Here is a 21,720-nt window from a genome sequence, read left to right on the forward strand (position 1 = left end):
GGGAAAAGCTGACTGACCTCTACAGAAGTCTTCCTGGCCACCTGCTCCTCAAAAGCCTCCTCAGAAGTAGTAGATGCCTTTGATGAACATTCACTATATGCTCATAGTGTCCAAGGGGTTCACCCACACCATTTTCCTCAGACCGCTTATGACCAACCCTCCGATCTTCTTCCTTCCAAATCTCTGCATCTCCAGCTAGCCTGCGAGACACTGGGTGTGTTCAAGCCACTGGCTTGCTCTCTTTCCAAGTGACAATGAAATGTACTGCTCAAGGTTCTGCCTGCTGGATTTTCTTTCTCCCAATACCCTTTAGGGCCACCTTCCAGAGGGGCTGTTTTAATACATCAATTCACTTCTGATTAATGCCAGTATACTGTGCTTCATTTGATTTTTTCTTTCTCAGTCATCTGGTCACAGGGAACTCTCCATGAGCTCAGTGCTGTGGGTTGACAGAGCAGGGGTGAGTGCCATGGGGGTCTTAGATACCTGCCATAATCCCCATTGAAATTAGGGAGCTTTTCCAATGGCAGCACCTCCCACTGACATTCTCTAAACCTACAGTGGTCAGGCATTACAGAGTTTTTCAAGGATACATCAAGGATACATCACTCCAATGGATCCTCACTCCAATATTTTCCTCAATGCCTGAGGAAGAAGGGTCCTTTGGATCTTCTTGGGGAGCATGGCTAGGGAGTGAATGAATGCCATCATTCTACTCCAATATTCCTGACTCCCTGAGTATTTTTGATTTATCTGTATTAGTTGGCATCACAATTTCATTTGATGGGGGCCACCCCTGAGCCCAGGTTGCAGTAACATTTCTAATGAGCCATTTCCAGCTGCTGAAGCCAACACACTGAGTGCATAATCTGAATTACATTCATTTCTAAATGCCACCTTTCGAATCATTTCCATGCATATTTCCTGGGTTTCTGCTGATAAAAATTAGTGGAAGTTTGTAAATCTTTTGTTCCATAAACTATCTCCTCTGGATCAGATCTTGTCCGTATCCTCCTGGGGCATGCTAGCATCTGATTCTAGTTCTAGGAGTGAAAGTATGAGGTAGGGATGGGGCATTTGGAGAATCAGCACCTCCCTGCAAGGTGATTACTTTATAATCTTCAAACCAGGCTGTACCACTCTTACCAAACATGGGCAGAGGACTGTTGAAGGCTCAGCAGTATTTGGGAGGGCAGTAGTACTTGGATTCACTCAAATCCCCCCAAATTCCCAGGGCCTCATTCTTTCCCAATCAATGCCCTCAATGTTCATAAAAGAGACCTGGAGAGGCTGCAAATTAAATTTGTATTGCAAAATTCTGTTACCTGCAGCTGCAGACTCTGCACCTAATTTCTGCAACATCAGCCCTGAGTCTACATGAAATAAGAGGTCCTTCTGGGCATTTATTAAAGCTTGTATCCTCTGACCACGCTTGAGATTGTCATTTCCTGCCTTTAAACTCTCTTGGGCAGTTCAGGGCCTTCAGAAAACCTGTCACTGCTACTGCTGTTGCTGCTGTCACAGACACCACGCACCCACAAACCTGGTAAATGGTCTCATGCAAATCCCTGCTATTTCTGGAGCTTTCCGTCATCTGGAAATCCCACAGAAAGATGGCTCTGTCTCCTATCTATCTTTCAAACTTTCCACCAGTACTTCATATTTGCATAATTTAAATCCTCTGCCTAGGACCTGGGCTCTAAAGAAAATATAGCGTTTAACCACCGAAAATTTAGCCATTCAGTTTAGCCACTGAAACTCCGGAGGGATGGAGAAGAGGAGTGGGCAATGACTCCTAGAGCCAATGCCCAGTACCAATAGTATATCGGAGGTCCATCTTGGGACCACCTCACTCCCTCACTCTAGCTCAGATGTTGAGGGTACAGACTTGTAATTCTAATTCTAGCTCTCCGGCTTACTTAACTTCTGTGTTACTGAACTTCTCTGTGCCTCAGACCTCAGTTTTCTTATCTGTTGAATGGGTACAGTAATGGGTACCTACTTTGCCGTATCGTAAGTCCTCAGGACTCCTCAATCGCTGTGTCAGTTTCTTATAAATCGAGGACTACCCGTAGGGGCTTCGGGAGCAAAACTCCACGAGGTCCCACAGGGAGCAGGTAGCTCTCCTAATGGCTGGACCTGCAGCCGGTGTTTAGAACAGCGCTGGCAAGAACCTGTTGAATGAATAGACAAATGGGTGGAAACTGACCGAAGGAAGGCTAGGCCTTCAGGTCTCTTCATCCCCAGCCTCGTGAAAGTGAGGAGGCAGAAGGGAACGGGGACGGAGTACTTCGGTGTTTACAGGCCTGACCCTGAGTTGACTGCTGACTTTGCCACTTATCAGCAGCAGGACTCTGGACGAGTTAATTTACTCAGTTTCTTCGATCCTGAAATGGGGCGAATAATACCCACCCCGGCACGCCACGGGCGCTTGGACACCTCTCTGTCCTCCCTCCCTCCCGGCGGACCCTTCCGGCCGCAAACACACCTGGAAGCCGGAGGGCTTGGAGCGGGGGGGTGCAGCAGGAGGGTCCCCGCGCGCCCCGCGGGCAGCGGGCGGCACGTGGGCGGCAGCGCGCGCGGCGCGGACTCGGAAAGAGACTCGAGTTTCCCGCGATCCCGAGTCGGTGCGGGAGGGGCCGCGCGCGGTCATAGAAGGCGGAGCCGGCGGGGAAAAGGAAAGCGAGAGCGAGCCGCCCGGACCCGGCAGGCGGGCAGCGGCAGCGGCAGCGGCAGCGGCGGTGCACGGTGAGCAGCGGGGCTCCGGGCGCGCGGCGAGCGCGCGGGGCGGTGCTGGGCGCGGCGAGGGGCGCGGCCCCGGCCCGGGAAGTGGCGGCGGAGGTAGAGGCCGCCGACCCCCGGCCTGGCAGCGCGGAAGCGCTGTCCGAGGCCCGCAGCTGGGGAGGGGATCCCTTAGCGCGCTGGCGACTGAGAGCTGTTTTTTTTCCGCGAAGAATTTCGGTCAGAGCAAGTAACGAATTTCCCAGGCAGGGGTGGCGGGGTGGTGGGGTGGGGGTGCGGGGGCGGGGGGATCTAGTGGAAAACAGATACGTGGGGAATGTGACAGATCGGAAATACGGAGGCCTGGACTTCTCATAGATTGGCTAAATAGGCCCTGGCTAAAAATCTCTTGCCTAGACAGTTCTAATTGTTTCCCAATTGCTTGGCCTTAGCCCTCCCCCACCCTCTTCCCCCCTCCCCCCCCCCCCGCCCCGTCCCCTCCTCTCCTCTTCCCCCGCCCCCATCCCTTCCTCCTTTCCCTGCCCCAACTTCGTACCACCCTTTCCCCCTTGTCTTTTTTCAACACTGCCGCTGCCCCAGGGGTCCTTTTAATCAGAACAGGACACTCCTTTGCTCGGATCATCCCAATGGCTTACCATCTCATCAGAATTCCGTAAATGGCACAGACAAGGCCCCTTGCTCTCTCCACTCAGGCCATGCAGGCCCCATTGCTGTTCTTGGGATACAGCCAAGCATATGCTTGCCTCTGGGCCTTTGCACTGCCTGTTTACCCTTCCTGGAAAGCTCTTCCCCCCGATACCTTCTTGGGCCGTTCTTTTACCTTACCCTGCACTTCTTCTTTTTTAGTGTATTTGTTTTTGAGAGAGAGAGAACGAGAACAAGTTAGGGAGGGGCAGAGAGCAAGGGAGAGAGAGAGAATCCCAAGCAGGCTCCCCACTATCAGCATAGAGCCTGATGCGGAGCTCCAACCCAGCCACAGTGAGATCATGACCTATGTATGAGATTATGACCTGAGCCGAAGTTGGACCCCCACCCCGCTGAGCCACCCAGACTCCCCTGTTTTACCCTGTGCTTCCTGCAATGTCACTTATATCAGAGTAGCTTTCCCTGAATACTGTCTATTATTAACAAACAAAACACCTCCCTTCCCTGGCAGTCCCCCCTTACTCTGGTTCAGTTTTCAACATGGTAGTTTTCAGCCTGTGACATTTTTTATGGATTTGTCTGAGTTCCTCCGTTAGTAAGTTCACAAGACTATTGTTCACTGGTACTGCCTGGGCACCTAGTACATAATAGGTTCTCATTAAATATCTGTTTAATGAATGGCGATTCATAAATTCTCTTTTGAATTACAGAATAACGAGACTTCCTATTGCCTGTGGTTTTTTTTTAATTTATTTTTAAAATTTACATCCAAGTTAATTAGCATATAGTGCAACAATGATTTCAGGAGTAGATTCCTTAATACCCCTTGCCCATTTAGCCCATCCTCCCCCCACAACCCCTCCAGCAACCCTGTTTGTTCTCCATATTTAAGAGTCTCTTATGTTTTGTCCCCCTCCATGTTTTTATATTATTTTTGCTTCCCTTCCCTTATGTTCATCTATTTTGTATTTTAAAGTCCTCATATGAGTGAAGTCATATGATATTTGTCCTTCTCTGACTAACTTCACTTAGCATAATACCCTCCAGTTCCATCCACGTAGTTGCAAATGACAAGATTTTCTTCTTTTTGATTGCCGAGTAATACTCCATTGTATATATACCACATCTTCTTTATCCAGTCATCCATCGATGGACATTTGGGCTCTTTCCATACTTTGGCTATTGTTGATAGTGCTGCTATAAACATGGGGGTACATGTGCTCCTTTGAAACAGCATACCCGTATCCCGTGGATAAATACCTAGTAGTGCAATTGCTGGGTCATAGGGTAGTTCTATTTTTAATTTTTTGAGGAACCTCCATACTGTTTTCTAGAGTGGCTGCACCAGTTTGCATTCCCAGCCTGTGATTTCTTAAGCACTAAAAATGTCTTGCTGAAGGAGGGCTGAAAGATAGACTTTGCTGTCACTTAGGAGTTTTGAATTTGGGGCAGATTATGCTCTTCTTCCATTTGCTTATTTGACCCTGAGGATCCATAACCCTGGACCTATAGTTTACTCATTTCATTAGTCAGATACTAGATGATACATGTTGTGCGGCAAGCATTGTGGAGGCCCAGGAGGGGGCTGGGCCCACAAGGAGCTAACAGTCTGCCAGAAGGGGCAAAGGCACAGTCATAGTGACTTCCGGGCATGAGTAAGATGGATACATAACACTCGTCAGTGATTTAGGTGGGGATTTCTTTTAGGAAAATGGTAACATAGATTTAAAACAAGATTAATTTACAGTAGTTGGAAAAGAAACCTGCTGCTTCTTTTTTCCAGGCGTGTAAGTACTTTTGCAAACATGTTAATTCAGTACTTTCTTAGGTTGCACATATATTTCACTTAAATTCTGATGATGGGCAGTTACTTAAAATTAAGAGTACAGAGGATTTAGAGCATTTGAGAGAACTTACGGTCTCTTCCATAACTGCTATTTTGAAGTCTGTGATCCCCTCCCAATCCGACATATGGTCTCATAGTTGTGACCAAAGTAAATGACACTGTTCTGTTCCTAAGGTACGTCTACAGATCCTTATCAAAAACCCTTGGGCCTCGGGGCGCCTGCGTGGCTCAGTCGGTTAAGCGGCCGACTTCGGCTCGGATCATGATCTCGCGGTCCGTGAGTTCGAGCCCCGCGTCGGGCTCTGTGCTGACAGCTCAGAGCCTGGAGCCTGTTTCAGATTCTGTGTCTCCCTCTCTCTGACCCTCCCCCGTTCATTCTCTGTCTCTCTGTCTCAAAAATAAATAAACGTTAAAAAAACAAAATTAAAAAAAAACAAACAAACACCCTTGGGCCAGATGTGTTCTGGTATTCAGAGGTTTTTGGATTTTAGAAAGGTAAGGCAGCATATATCCTGTCTATTATACCATGCTCTCAGCGGGATTTGGGGGCAGCACTCTCTAATAAAACAGTTTCTGTAGTGAACTGTATAAGTGGACAACAAAGTATCATAAAACTAGCTCGTGTCATTTCAGGTCTAGACAGGGGGCTACACACCTATCAAAAACAAAACAAACAAATGAAAACAAAATAAACCTCAATTTTCAGTGCCTTTTGGATTTTGGAATTGCAGACCAGGAGCACCATTGATTGAAGGTTAATGGTGTGGGAAGAACTCTGCTGGATGCTTTTCATCTGATTTATTCCCTACAACGTTGAACTCAGGTGCTTTTATTCCTGTCTTCAAGTCATAAATAAAAGGTTCAGAGAGGGTGTAGCCCAGATCTGTGTGGCTGTAAAGCCTGTCTCTACGACACTAAGCAGTCATGTGAGGGCTTTACCTTTGCTCGGGCTCCAGGCACTGGGAGCCACCAGCACCGCTCGCCCAAACCACTGCAGCCGCCTCTATTTGGTCTCCTTACTTCTGCACGTGCTCTGCTTCCCTTTCCACACCTGTCCTTGCCCCCATACCTTGTTCTTTACATAGTATCAGAGTAATCCTGTAAAACGTAAATCCAATCACATCCCCCCACTACTTAGAGAACCTTCTGTAACTAACTTCCTATTGCAATTGTAGTAACATCCACCAGTTCTGACCGTGAACCACAAGGTCTATGTGGGTGGCACTGGCCCACTTCTCTGTCTCACTTCCTACTCTTTCCCCCTCATTCAATGTGCAGCAGTCCCCTTGATCTTTTTGTTATCCCTTCAAAGGCCATGCTGGTTCCTGAGATACTCTTCCCCCATATCTTAATATGATGGACTTTCTCATTGCTCAGTCTTCATTTAAATATTGCCTCCTAAGAAAGGTCTTTCCTGACCGCTGTGTCTACAACCACCTCCCTCTGTCCCCACCAACAGAGCTCATCCTCTATGCCGCACCCCTATTTAATTTCACTGTGGCACTTTCAGCCATCTGATCGTCATATTATCCATTGCTTTTATTTGTTTCTGTACATGATCATTTTCTGTCTTCCCTCAGTGGAATGCAGGTAGGGTTATAATCTGTCCTGTGCACATCTGTATATACTCATGGTCAGAACAGTGCCTGACACTTGATAAACATTTACTGAATAAATGAAGAAAGGATACACAGAAAACAGCAGATGAAGAAAAAGGAGAAGACAAGGGGATTGAACGTGGAGTATTTAATTTTAATGAGTCATTCTTTCATTCTCCTGCATACCGTTCAACTGTTCAGCACTTACCACTGACCACTGGGTGTTGATATACAAAGATGAGTAAGACATAGAACCTACTTCCCAAAGAACTCACTGGGCTGTTATCAGAGCTGGGCAAAGTGGAGCAGCCGGGCCTTGGAGGAATACTAGTGGGCCCTCCAACATCAAAGAAGACTTGTGGAGCCTCACAGATGAGTGGGAGTTGCCTGGTAGACAGAGGGCTCACATATTGCATTCACAGCAAAGAGAAAAGCATGTGACAAGTCATGGCGGGGGAGGTCTGGGGCGGGGGGAGGTCTGTAGATACTTGGGCCTCCAGTCATTGATTATTGAGCCACTACTATAACAGCCTGCTCCCTTCCCTTTTACAGCTTGTGAACTCTTTTGGCGCACAGTTATATAAGCAATTGCAGCAAAGGGGACAAGAGCTGTGATAGAGCACCAAACCAGGTAGAGCACCAAACCAGGACCTCTTCAAGGGTGTCTGAGAAGTGACATTTGAGCTGAGATCTATAGGAAATAGGAGTTGAGCAGGCAAAGGCAGTGGAAGGGGTAGAGCCAAGAACATTTCAGGAGGCGGCGTGTTGGACAGAAGGAGTTAGGAGTCAGGAGGGAGGGGTAGAGGTGTTCTTTTGCACACCACCATTGTGTAGGTGGAATTTAAAGCCATAATTCTAGAGGCGATCACCAGGGGAGTGAGTGTTAGAAGAGAGAGGAGATCCAAGGACTGGACCCTGGGGTACTAGAATATTTACAAGCAATGTCTGTTCAAGTCCTTTGCCAGTTTTTAATTAGGTTGTCTTTTTGTTGTTGGGTTGTAAAAGTTCTTTATATATTCTGGATATTAGACCCTTATCAGCATATGATTTATAGATATCCCATTCTGTACATTCATTTTCTTCATAGTGGCCTGTGTCACACAAATGATTTTACTTTTGATAAAACCCAGTCTATCTGTGTTTTCTTTTGCTGCTTGTGCTTTTGCTGTGATAACAAAGATTCCATTGCCAAATCCAAGATCATGAAGATTTACCCTTATGTCTTTTTTTTCTAAAAGTTTTATAGTTTGAGCTTCTGTATTTAAGTTCTATATATTTTTTAGATTTTCCTTATGATTTAAGTCATTACTACTCTCTTGGTCCAATGAGACCCATAAACTGGGGTCATAATTTACCCAGGTAAATTTACCTAAAATTGACTTTTCAAAGAAAGATTTTGGAGATTTCGTATGGAAGTCTATTTCTGTATTGCAAAGTCTTTAATGATTTCATAAACTTCACTTTATATATGTACTCTCGACTTTTTCTTCTCAGCATGAAGAATTCTGATTCTACTCCTGTAACCTTTTTACCTTCCCAGCCAGGTAGATAAACTTGTACCTGACATTCACTAGAAACAGAGAGTGGAGTGGAAGAGAGAGATCCCTTTCCTTTTTTGGCCAGTTGAGTTATGAAAGTAGAAAGTTTTGGTATGCAGTTCATGAGAGAAAAAGATTTTTTAACAAAGTCTTCTCTGTATTTATGTGGGGCTGAAATGAGTCTCTTTTTTAATGTTTATTTATTTTTGAGAGAGAGAGAGAGCATGTGCATGTGAGTGGGGGAGGAGCAGAGAGAGAGGGAGACACAGAATCAGAAGCAGGCTCCAGGCTCTGAGCTGTCAGCACAGAACCCAACGCGGGGCTTGAACTCATGAGGTGCAAGATCATGACCTGAACTGAAGTTGGACACTTAACCAACTGAGCCACCCAGGTGCCCAGAGATGAGTCTTCGAAAGAAGATTCTTCTTACCCTGTTTTGTCTCCTAAACTGGACTGGGAAAATCAGATTAAATATGTTCTGTGTTACTTTTTTCAAACATCTCTTCTGTTCTAGGTTACTAGAAGAAATGGCCAATCATCGTCCACCAAGTTTTTTTATAGAAGAACTTAATGTATACTGTCAGAAGCACAACATGGTACTTAAGTATCAGGAACTGTCTAAGACAGGACCTCCACATAACTTAAGGTACATTGCTTTTTTCTTTTTTAAGATTGTATTTCTTTAGTAATTTCTGTATCCAATGTGGGGCTCGAATTTACAACCTTGAGATCAAGAGTCGCATGCTCGACTGACTTGGCCAACTAGGTCTTTCAAATTGCTGTTTTTTTGTTTGTTTTGTTTTTTTTAACATTTATTTATTTTTGATAGCCACACAGCACAAGTGGGGGAGGGGCACAGAGAGACAGGGAGACACAGAATCTGAAGCAGGCTCCCGGCTCTGTACTATCAGCACCGAGCCTGACGCGGGGCTCAAACTCACAAACCTCGAGATCATGACCTGAGCCAAAGTCAGATGCTTAACCGACTGAGCCACCCAAGCACATCTGATTGCTGGGGTTTTTAAAAGGTATATCTCCATAAAATATGAACTGGGAAAATGGCCACTCTGGCATAATTTTGAAGTCAACATTTTAGCTATGGGGGCACCTGGGCGGCTCAGTCGGTTGAGCATCCAACTCTTGATTCCTGCTCAGGTCACGATCTCACAGATTGTGAGTTCAAGCCCCATGTTCAAGAATGGGGAAAGGAAACAGTGTGAAATGAGCCAACAGGTCCTGGCAGGTCCTTGGGATTCTCTCTCTTTCTTTCTCTCTCTCTCTGCCAACAGGTCCTGGCAGGTCCTTGGGATTCTCTCTCTTTCTTTCTCTCTCTCTCTGCCAACAGGTCCTGGCAGGTCCTTGGGATTCTCTCTCTTTCTTTCTCTCTCTCTCTGCCCCTTGCCTGTTGTCTCTCTGTCTCTGTCTCAAAATAAATAAGTAAACTTAAAAGAAAGAAAAAATAATAATTTAGCTTTAGAACAAAGATGATGTGCTGTTTGGTGTTTGGGGGTGACTGTTTAAATTCTATGTGGAATGGGTTAAAACCTTCAGGGTAGTCACAGGAGGCAGTGTAATTAGAACACTTGTCTTTAGATAATGTATGAATTTTATAATATTTTATGAATATTGTCTTTGTAATCAGGTTTAAATACCAAGTTATCATAGATGAGAGAGAATATCCAGAAGCTGAAGGTAAATCGAAGAAGGAGGCCAGAAATGCTGCAGCCAAATTGGCAATTGAAATACTTAATAAAGAAAACAAGGTGAGTAAATGCCCTTTTTAACTTTTCTCTGTGAGAAAATACCCTTACAGAGTAAAGCCATTCACAAGTTCTTTTTTTTTTTAATTAATTAATTAATTTTTTAGTTTTTAAAACAAAAAATTTTTTTTAATATTTATTTATTATTGAGAGACAGAGAGACACAGAGCATGAGCAGGGAAGGGGCAGAGAGAGGGGGAGACACAGAATCTGAAGTAGGCTCCAGGCTCTGAGCTGTCAGCACAGAGCCCGACATGGGGCTCAAACTCACGAACTGTGAGATCATGACTGAGCAGAAGTCGGACGCTTAACTGACTGAGCCACCCAGGCGCCCCTATTTTTTAAAGTTTTAAAAAATGTTTTATTTATTTTTGAAAGAGAGAGAGAGACAGAGTGCAAGCGGGGGAGGGGCAGAGAGACAGGGAGACACAGAATCGAAGCAGGCTCCAGGTTCCGCGCTGTCAGCGCAGAGCCTGATGCGGGGCTTGAACTCACGAACCGTGAGATCATGACCTGAGCCGAAGTCGGACGCTTAACTGACTGAGCCACCCAGGCACCCCATCTTTTTCTTTTTTTAAGTTTATTTATTTATTTTGAGAGAGAGAGAGCGAGGGCAAGTGGGGGAGGAGCTTAGGAAGAAGGAGCGAGAGAATCCCAAGCCGGCCCCACGCTATCAGCACAGAGTCTGACAAGGGGCTCAGTCTCACAACTGAGAGATCACTACCTCAGCTGATATCAAGAGTCGGTCTCTTCACCAACTGAGCCACTCAGGTGCTCCCACAAGTTCTTTTACATTCAGAAGTTCCGCCCCCCCCCCCCCCCCCCCCCGTCTCCATTTCTGTAAAGCCCTGAATGAAAGATATATCTAGGAGATAGTGGGCAAAGCTTGGCCATACCTATTTAGAATGCTAATGGTAGTGGTAGCCTCTGAAGTTAGAAGAATGGGGAAAGGAAACAGTGTGAAATGAGCCAACAGGTCCTGGCAGGACCCCTCCTCCTAAGTGAGCAGTGCAGTGGGAAAGGACAAAGAGGTGGAGGGACTGTGAGGAGGGTGATGTATCAGGAGGGCAGATGATCGAGAGCCTGATCAAGAGCTCTGTTCTAGGTGAGAACAGAGTAAAGAGTACAGAAAAAGCTGTCTGAAGAGATTCCAGTCGAAAATGTTTCTGAAATAAAGGAAGACCTGCATCCAGATTAAAACAACAGATCATAGAAAAATACGGAGCCACCAAGAACAAGATCAATCAATCATTGGGAAAGTCCTGAGCTCTAGGCGTGATGACAAAATCCTGCAAGCATCTAGGCAGAAAAGAAATTTTTTTTTTTTTAATTAAAAAAAAATTTTTATTTAAAAAAAATTTTTTTTTCAAAATTTCTTTTAATGTTTATTCATTTTTTGAGAGAGAGAGAGAGAGAGAGAGAGAGAGAAAGACAGATCATGAGCAGGGGAGGGCCAGAGAGAGACAGATACACAGAATCTGAAGCAGGTTCCAGGCTCCGAGCTGTCAGCACAGAGCCTAATGCAGGGCTCGAGCTCACGAACCTCGAGATCATGACCTGAGCCAAAGCTGGACACTTAACCGACTGAGCCATCCAGGCACCCCCAAAAGTAAATTATTTAAAATGTAAAAATGGGGGCACCTGGGTGGCTCAGTCAGTTAAGCGTCCGACTTCGGCTTGGCTCATGGTCTCACAGTTCGTGAGCTCGAGCCCCGCGTAGGGCTCTGTGCTGACAGCTCAGAGCCTGGAGCCTGCTTCAGATTCTGTGTCTCCCCCTCTGTCTGCTCCTCCCTGCTCACACTCTGTCTCTCTCGGTCTCAAAAATAAATAAGCATTAAAAACAATTTTTTTTTAATGTAAAAATGAAGGGGTGCCTGGGTGGCTTAGTTGGTTAGCTATCCCACTTCAGCTTCATGAGTTTGAGCCCTACATCAAACTCTGTGCTGTCAGTGTGGAGCCTGCTTCGGATCCTCTTGTGTCCTTTACTCTATGCCCCTCCCCTGATTGTGCTCTCTCTTTCTCAAAGATAAATAAATACTTTAAAAGTATATAAAAATGAAAAAAAATCATACTGTCCATAGCAACGTTAAAAGCCAAGGGATAGTCGAGAAATGGCTGTAACATGAGACAAGAGCTCGTTTATATGTGGGACAAGAGAGGATCATTCTCACATATTGAACATTTGAAAACATTGACTTTCAAGATACTTTCCTGAAAAATCTTACTCGATGATGTCTCCCTGGTAACTCAAATTGGGAAAAGTAAATCAGGCAAAATTGTAAACTCATGAATTGTTAATGAGCCAGAAAATCGAATCAAGAAGTTAGAAAAAGAACAATAGAATGCCTTCCCCTAATGAAGCAGAAGAAAATAATAACAAGGTCAGACGTTAATGTACAAGAAAACAAAGAAATAATAAAGATGGTCAATAAAACCAAAAGTTAGTTCTCTGACAAGATTAATTACATAGAAAAACTTTGGACAAGCTTTCGTCAGATTAAAAAAAGTACATTCCATTCTTATAATGGAAGGAATGTGCTATTATATTCATCTTTCCCACTAAGGTGTGATCCAGGATATGGCTTTACTTCAATTTTGGTTGTCTTCATTTTTGAGATTTACAAAGGGTGAGTGAGACAGTGTTATAGTATTTTGCATGGATAAACAAGAAAGTTAACTACTTTGTTTTTCTTTAGGAAACTATCAAAGGAAAATGGTGGCTCCTATGGTTAACACCCTTGTGGATTTTTTCTGGTAGAAAAAGATACATACTTAGACTTGTACTCAAGGTAGTAGAGTAGGACAACACATAAGATCTAAGTTGTCTTTCAAATTATTCTTCTAGTAATCTTATTAAATTTTATTAAATAAACTAAATTTTATTTAGTATTTATCAAAATAGTTCAACTTCTGTTTTCATGTATATTAAGCAAGATTTTTCTTTCTTTGTAGGCAGTTAGTTCTGTATCACTGCCAACAACACATTCATCAGAAGGATTAGGATTAGGATCCACTGGGAATTTCATAGGCCGTATCAATAGGCTTGCCCAGAAGGAACAATTGTCTGTAAATTATGAACAATGTGAATTGAAAGAACCTGGGCCTGAAAGGTGAGACGTAATTCAGCTTTTCCTTCTGTTTCATTGTCTCTAAGCAATATAACAGCAATATAACGGGCTTGTTTCATGTCTAATTTTCCAGAAATATTTGTCTTCCTTTTTTGTATATTCTGCAGGGAAGGTTTTATAGAACTCATACGCAATTGGACATCTTTGTAATTGAAATATTAAAATGCTTACTTGCTGAAGACTTGGGACCCATGTACCATAATAGATCAAATCTGGGGAATCCTTTGTTTCTGAGATATATCTGGATGGTTTAGTCTGCAGGAGACCTATGAGAGTGTGAGGTGCCCCTGCTCGGGAGTGTGTGGGTGCAGAGATATTTCCATCCCAGGGGTCACAGCGGGAGTGGCTAGATGAAAATGGCTGTGCCATACGTGTAGGCAAAATGACTCTCCTTCTACCATCATCAGATTAGAGAGCTGTTTGTCCAGGTGTTTGTCCTACAAATTCAGTTAAATGGTGTCACTCCCTAGACAGATACCAGGTATTAAAAGAAATGGGTTTTAGTCGTAGACTGTGAGGAGACCAGGATTTTAGGAATATGATTTGAGGGATGGAGTAGAGCTTCAGAGCTGCCAAGACTTTGGAAGTAAGGATAAAGAATAGATAAGAACTAGGAAAAGCAGAAAGCAAATGAGTCTGAAGGGGATTGTTTCTTGGCTACAACCAACCAGGTAAATGAGAGAAAAAAAATCTGACTGACAAATAACCCAAATAACTACCTTAGGATACTGTCCTCTGAATTTTTTTTTAATGTTTGTTTATTTTGGGGAGACAGACAGAGTGCAAGCAGGGGAGGGGCAGAGACAGAGGGTGACACAGAATCTGAAGCAGGCTCCAGGGTCTGAGCTGTCAGCACAGAGACCGACGGGGGGCTTGAACCCATAAAGCACGGGATCATGACTTGGGCAGAGGTCGGACGCTCAACCTACTGAGCCACCCACGTGCCCCACTGTCCTCTGAATTGACTCAGCTATTGACTATTTTACTCTGATGGCTTTTAGGCCAGAACCAGGATGAGAAAAGCAGGATAGTATTCATTGGCATGAAATAGTGAAGTGTGTGGGTCAATCTCAATAAAGTAAGAGGCCATTTTATTTTTTCATAGCTCACCTGTTTGGTTCCTTTGGCTTAAGTGCTCTAACGTCAGTTCCCTAAAAGACAGAAGTCTAGTTAGAGGTGCCTGAGAGAATAAGAGCCATAGAAACCCTCCAGTCATTCAACCTAATTCTGCTTTCAGGGCCCAGCAGCAAAGACTCACCCTGGTTGGATGTATTTGCCTCTATAGCAAATAATACTAGAATAATTTTGCGGTAATATATAGTAACTCGATGATACTTACCATGTCCATTGCTTTGCTACCTTAAATATAGTTCTCATGTAATTGTCCAAGTATCCTTGCCTAACCACAAATATTCTTACATATAATATGAGGGGTGTGTGGACTTCAGCATGGGGCTTTTGTCTTTTGTACTGTGGAGATTTTCTCAGGTTTGGGGGCACATGAGCAGGGGACAGAAAATGCTGAAGTTAGAACAAATCTATGATTTGCCCATTCCCTACAAAACACTATAACCTTATTGTTTCTACTGTAGATGTCCTACTTTCCCTACTCAGGGTTTTTCTTTCCATTTGACCATCTCTGAAAAATTTACCAGATCTCTCTCGTCCTTCTTTTCCTCCATATCTTTTGATCTTTGAGGAATTAAAAAAAATGTTTTTAATGTTTATTTATTTTTGAAAGAGAGTGAGAGCACAGGGGAGGTGCAAACAGAAAGAGGGACAAAGGATCTGAAGCGGGCTCTGCATTGACAGCAGAGAGCCCGATGTGGGGCTTGAACTCACGAATGCTGAGATCATGACCTGGGCTGAAGTCAGAAGCTTAACCAACTGAGCCACCCAGGTGCCCCAAGAAATTTTTTTACAGTTTTTTAAAAAAATTGTATCTATTTATTTTGAGAAAGAAAGAGAACATGACGGGGGGAGGGGCAAAGAGAGAGGGAGAAAGAGAGAATCCCAGACAGGCTCCACACTGTCAGCACGGAGTCTGATGCAGGGCTAAAACTCACATGACCTGAGCTGAAGTCAAGAGCTGGATGCTTAATAAACTGAGCCACTCAGGTGCCCCAACCTTTGCAGAATTTCAGTGAAGCAACAAAGAGAAGTTGGCTGGAAAATGCAAGCTAGGATGTCAACCAATCCTGGTTATTCTGGGAAACTGGTCAGCCAGTTTTGAAGATTTATATCATACAAGCTACCAACTGTAACTCTACCTATCACATCATATTAAGGTCTTTGTTAATATATGTTTGTTTCCACATCATAAATTAGATTCACTGTTTTTTGGTATTTGGGTTACATATTCTCCATCATTTCTCCTAGATTTCATTATAGATGCAAAATTGGACAGAAAGAATACGGTATTGGTGTAGGTAGTACTAAGCAAGAAGCCAAACAGTCAGCCGCTAAGCTTGCATATGAGCAGATACTTTCAGAGAAAACCTCAATGGTACGTACTGCCTTTGGATTTAACTTTTAAATTTTAAAATTCCCTTTGAAGAGTGCAAGTTTGACTTCCTCCTTGCCGATTTGGATGGCTTTTATTCCTTTGTGTTGCCTGATTGCTGAGGCTAGGACTTCCAATTCTATGTTGAATAACAGAGGTGAGAGTGGACATCCCTATCGTGTTCCTGACCTTAGGGGGAAAGTTCTCAGTTTTTCCCCATTGAGGATGATATTAGCGATGGGTCTTTTATATATGGCTTTTATGATCCTGAGGTATGATCCTTCTATTTCTACTTTCTTGAGGGTTTTTATCAAGAAAGGATGCTGTATTTTGTCAAATGCTTTCTCTGCATCTATTGAGAGGATCATATGGGTCTTGTCCTTTCTTTTATTGATGTGACGTAGCACATTGATTGTTTTGTGGATATTGAATCAGCCCTGCATCCCAGGTATAAATCCCACTTGGTTGTGGTGAATAATTCTTTTAATGTATTGTTGGATCTGGTTGGCTAATATCTTGAGGGTTTTTTGCATCCATGTTCATCAGAGAAATTGGTCTATTCTTTTTAGTGGGGTCTTTGGTTTTGGAATCGAGGTAATGCTGGTTTCATAGAATGAGTTTGGAAGTTTTCTTTCCATTTATATTTTTGGAAGAGCTTCAAAAGAATAGGTGTTAACTCTTCTTTAAGTGTTTGGTAGAATTCCCCTGGAAAGGTTAGACTGTGTTTAGATGATGCCAGGACAGCCAGTAACATAGCAAAAGGATTCCTCCATTCTGTGTTTCACCAATGAGCCATGAGCCATGAGCCGTGGGGCCATGAGGCCCCAGAGATCAAAGTTCTGTTGGCAGTTCAGGGTTTGTTTGTTTGTTTGTTTGTTTGAATATTTATTTATTTATTTTGGGAGAGAGGGAGAACACGTGCATGAGCGGGGGAAGGGCAGAGAGAGGGAGAGAGAATGAGTCTCAAGCAGGCTCTGCACTCGTAGCACAGCCTGATGCAGGGCTGGAACTCACAAACTGTGAGATCATGACCTGACTGGAAATCAAGAGTTGGTCATCCAACCAACTGAGCCACCCAGGCGCCCCCCTCAGGGTTGTTTTGTAAATCCAGATCAAGCATTCATAAATAAATGTGGTAGTTAGCACACAGAGACTGAGTCAGTATGGAGCAATAATTTAATTGCTCTTCAAACTCCTAAGGGGTACTCTTTCTTTCAGAAAGCTGACTCGGTATTAGCTGGTTCTTTGATTACTTCGCCTGGTGACTCTGGAAGCAACACTTTTGTGAAAAGCATATCGTAAGTATGAGCAAACAGCTGTGATATTTAACAAATTAAGATTGCTGCCTGAAAGTGCACATTTTATGAAAATGTTGAAGGAGAATTTAGAGAAAGAAATTACTGATCAACAAAAAATAGGCAGAATTCACAAATTAACAATTATTCCCCTTTCTTCCAGTGCTTCTGAATCACCATCTGAAAATGATTTCTTGGAAAATTCATCAGGAGGAAGTTGTGACAGGGGCCGTGTAAACAATTCTTCATCTCCTATGGTATAGTATTAGCCTCTAGCTTCCTAATTAGTTTCCTTATTTTCTTTGTATTTCTTCATTTAAAAATTATCTCCCGTACCCAACCATAATTTTTCTATTATCTGGTGCACTCTTATTTCATATTGATATGTGGCAGCATTTGACTTCCTCCTTTATTAACTCCCATTCCTCACATGCAAAATTCCTCCACTATTCACTCTCATCTTCTCCCTACTCACCTTCATGTTTTCATATATTCCTATGATCATGCTTATCTTCTATCAATTAGTACTTGAAAGGTCCATTAATATAATTCTGCTCCTGTTTTATTTTCAAGAGAGAGAGAGAACACGAACGTGTGGGGGAGATGGGCAGAGGGAGAGAGACAGAAATCTTTTTTTTTTTTAATATGAAATTTATTGTCAAATTGGTTTCCATACAATACCCAGTGCTCATCCCAACAGGTGCCCTCCTCAATGCCCATCACTCAACCCCCCTCCCTCCCACCCCCCATCAACCCTCAGTTTATTCTCAGTTTTTAAGAGTCTCTTACGGTTTGGCTTGAGAGAGAGAAATCTTAAGCAACCTCCACACTCAGCACGGAGCTTAACACAGGGCTCAATCCCAAGACCCTAGGATCATGACTTGAGCTGAAATTAAGAGTCAGATGCTTAACTGACTGAGCCACCCAGGCACCCCAGTTCTGCTCTTGTTTTAAAAAATCAGAACTAATGTTAAAAATCAGATAATTTGGGGGGCGTCTGGATGGCTTAGTCGGTTAAGAATCTGACTTCAGCTCAGGTCGTGATACCACAGTTCACAAGTTCAAGCCCTGTATGGGGCTCTGTGCTGACAGCTCAGAGCCTGGAGCCTGCTTCAGATTCCGTGTCTCACTCACTCTCTGCCCCTCCCCCCTCATGCTCTGTCTCTCTCTCTGTCTCTCTCTCTCTCAAAAGTAAATTAAAAAATCAGATAATTTTTGTGGTGATGATTAGTGTTATAAAAGTGTCCTGTTTATAACGAGCGATGAACAAATCAATAAGAAAAGAAAAGTGGCTCAGTATAAAGATGTGCAAAATATCTGAACAAACAGGTCAGAGAAGAGATACCCAAATAGGCCCCAACATATGAAAAGATGCTTCACTGCATAGTAATCGTGAACATGCAAATCAAAACACAGTTAGGTATCATTTTAAGCCCGTTACCATGGCAAAATTTGAGTCTGGCAGTACTAAACATTGGCACAGCTGTGTTCCAGTTATGACCGCTATACACTGCTGCTGGTGGAAGCGTAAGTTGGTGCAGTCATTGTGGAGAACGGTTTGGCGACACGTAGTGAAGTGGAGGGTGTGTGTGCCGTGCCTTCAGGCAGTTCCCTTCCTGGGGAATATGTACTAGAGAAACACTCATACGTATGTACAGAGACATTGGATAAGCACGTTCTTTGCAACAGCATTGGTAACAGGAGGAGATTAGAAAAAAAACATTGTCCATTAACAGAATGGCTAAGTTAACCATAGCTTAGTCATCACACAATACTGAGGCTGGTAGGTGCTATGAGCTCAAAAGTTCTTAGTTCAATGCTCCCCACTCTGTGTCAACATACTCAACTTGGTAAAACTACAAAGTTACCAAACCTACCAGAATAAAAGTGAATATGAATAAAGAATAGCTATGTGAAATTAGTTTTTGAGATATATCCAGGACTCCTCTTTTTTTCTTAACTATTAAAATTAAATTGTTGGGGCGCCCGGGTGGCTCAGTCGGTTGAGCGGCCAGCTTCGGCTCAGGTCATGATCTCGCGGTCCGTGAGTTCGAGCCCCGTGTCGGGCTCTGTGCTGACAGCTCAGAGCCTGGAGCCTGTTTCAGATTCTGTGTCTCCCTCTCTCTGACCCTCCCCCGTTCATGCTCTGTCTCTCTCTGTCTCAAAAATAAATAAACGTTAAAAAAATTTTTTTAATTAAATTGTTAATTTTTGCTAAAAATGAATATTTCAGCATTGCCATTTTTTAAAACAGTTTGGATTTTTTAAAAATTTTATTTATTTTTGAGAGAGAGAGAGAGAACGAGCAGGGGAGGGGCAGAGAGAGAGGGAGACAGAGGAGCCCTAGCAGGCACTGCGCCGCGAGCCCAGAGCCCGATGCCGGGCTCAAACCGACGATCTGCAAGATCGTGACCTGAGCTGAAGTCAGACGCTTAACCGACTGAGCCACCCAGGCGCCCCAGCATTGCCATTTTTAACTGATCAGATCAGAAACACTTGGGGAATTACTTTAAACTAGTCCCTGAGCTCTATTTCTTCTTCATTAGCACTGTGGATGACTTGGTGAGACCCACCGTCCCGGGGCGTCGCCAGGGAGGCCACGTTCTGTACCAGGGGAATCTGTGCTTCTGCTGAACATGCCCTAGGGCTACCTTTTTGCCCTTCCCACCATGTCTATCTGGTTGCTATTATAGATGAGAACACTGATGTAGCCAACCTGAGAAGCAGGGCGTGACGAGAGTACACAAGTTGACGCTGTTCATCTAAGGGACCAAAAAAATGTCATAGAACCATCTAGAAGTACAGCAGGAAGAAGAGCAAGTTGAAGCAAGAGAATTGATTTAATCATCTGAAACTATTTTTCATTTTCTTTTATTATAGGACAATGTCAGAAATAGTGAAAAGAAGGTGAAAAGGTGAGTATCATTATGCAGTGACTGTATTTTGAAACGAAGTTTTATTTCAGACTTCGTTTGTTAGCCTTATTTACTAAGTCTTTAGTATTTGTAGAATACTATACATCGTCATTTGTGTGGAGTTTCAGAGGTGGGGAAGCATGGTTGAGGATCACAGAAAGCTTGACATCTACAAACAAATAATTGTAAATATGTAGAGAAATCCTTGAATGGATGTACATACTGCACTGTGGACATAAAGCCTGTAGGGGGTCACTAAAGTCATTGGTTAAGGGCATTATTTTGGATGAGGCTGACAGATGTGGGCTTAGGGAAGTACTCTCCAGTGAAGTGTGTTATTTTACAGACAGCCAGGTAGGGTAGAGATGGTGTAATGACTTGGGCAAGAAAAGAAAAAGACCAAATGTTACATAAATGGTGGTGGATTGGTTTCTTTCTTCTTCTTCTTCTTTTTTTTTTTTATGTTTATTTTTGAGACAGAGATGGAATGTGAGCAGGGGAGGGGCAGAGAGAGGGAGACACAGAATCTGAAACAGGCTCCAGGCTCTGAGCTGTCAGCACAGAGCCCGACATGGGGCTTGAACTCATGTACTGTGAGATCATGACCTGAGTCGAAGTTGGACACTTAACCAACTGAGCCACCCAGGCGCCCCACGTGGATTGTTTTTTTGACCTGAAGAGAAAAACGAGGACGTAATTATAAGTCAGCCGTGAGGGTGAGGTGGCAGTAGGAGCCATTATGAGCCACCGATATATTCTGAAGAGTAGGAGGTGTGTCAAGGAAGGATGATTCCTGATGTGGGTGTTTGGGTGGAGAGAAGAGAGATGTACATGTGAGGTGATCCAGACATCAGCCATTGGTTATCGTGGCAGTGAGGAGAGTGAGGAGAATCTGCAAGACAGACCATACGAGAAGAGTGGGCAGGGTTTGAGGGAGTATGGTTCCAGTAACTGGGGGAAGAAGCAATGGAGAAAGGATTTTAAGACTATTCCTTGTGGGTGAGATGTAGATGGGAATCAGGCATCATGGCTGATGGCCTAACAGCTGATGGTGTTAGGAACCTGAGGGCTTAAAGGGAAGATAGCAATTTGAAGAGGTTTAGTTTTAAGTGGGGTTTGAACTTCCAAAAGCAGGTGTCATGGCCAGTAAGGAATAAAGTACAAAGGGTAAAATGACCGGAATGACAGTGCAAGCAGATAGAAGTCCTTTGGTTCTGAGTCTGGAGGGAGAAAAAGGGAGGCTGGGGCACACCAGCAATAAATGTGTTCAGGCAAAAATAATAAATAAATAAATAAATAAATAAATAAATAAATAAATAAATAAATAAGGAATCAGAAAAGGAATGAAAAATCATTAGTTGACAGAGGAGAACTGTTAAGTTTATTGTTTTATAAAGGAAGAGGTGAATGCTTTCAACCCTGTAATTCTAATAGTTGACTGAATATATAAAAAAAACTAGTGTGTGACATAAAACCTCTTCTAACGTTATATTTGATTTCAATTTTATTTGAGTTTCATATTCTTGTCTTAAATCTTAGAAGTTTGGCACCTACATTTAACTCTCCTGTGACAAAAGACAGCAGGTGTTCTGTGGAACTCAGGTAAGAGGGAAAGCTGTGACAAAGAATCTGGTTACAGATATGTTCGCCCCTTCGACAAAAGTTTCTTAAGGGACTGTTGTTCGTCAGCCAGGCTAAATTATATTTCTACCTGAACAGTTTAATTTTTTAGTACACTCAGATCCGCAAA

The 21,720-nt window shown here is 43.5% G+C and overlaps 1 protein-coding gene across 4 annotated transcripts in view; it reads left to right on the plus strand.

The window, feature by feature from the left end:
- Positions 1-2,515: 2,515 nt before the first annotated feature.
- EIF2AK2 (eukaryotic translation initiation factor 2 alpha kinase 2) overlaps positions 2,516-21,720 on the plus strand; it is a 32,845-nt gene continuing 13,640 nt past the window's right edge. For 2 of the 4 annotated variants that reach the window (XM_042982158.1, XM_042982157.1), the window contains exons 1-9: positions 2,516-2,748; positions 8,884-9,015; positions 10,012-10,132; positions 13,082-13,239; positions 15,637-15,763; positions 16,979-17,058; positions 17,219-17,312; positions 19,936-19,970; positions 21,510-21,572. In XM_042982158.1, coding sequence (XP_042838092.1) covers positions 8,897-9,015; positions 10,012-10,132; positions 13,082-13,239; positions 15,637-15,763; positions 16,979-17,058; positions 17,219-17,312; positions 19,936-19,970; positions 21,510-21,572 — 797 coding nt within the window. In that variant the 5' untranslated portion in view covers positions 2,516-2,748; positions 8,884-8,896. Of the gene's footprint in view, positions 2,749-2,857; positions 2,962-6,925; positions 7,463-8,883; positions 9,016-10,011; positions 10,133-13,081; positions 13,240-15,636; positions 15,764-16,978; positions 17,059-17,218; positions 17,313-19,935; positions 19,971-21,509; positions 21,573-21,720 lie in introns of those variants that run through there. The other 2 variants (XM_042982155.1, XM_042982156.1) reach the window with 2 other exon arrangements.

This window comes from Panthera tigris, chromosome A3, assembly GCF_018350195.1.
Source record: "Panthera tigris isolate Pti1 chromosome A3, P.tigris_Pti1_mat1.1, whole genome shotgun sequence".
In the NCBI taxonomy this organism is placed as follows: Eukaryota; Metazoa; Chordata; class Mammalia; order Carnivora; family Felidae; genus Panthera; species Panthera tigris.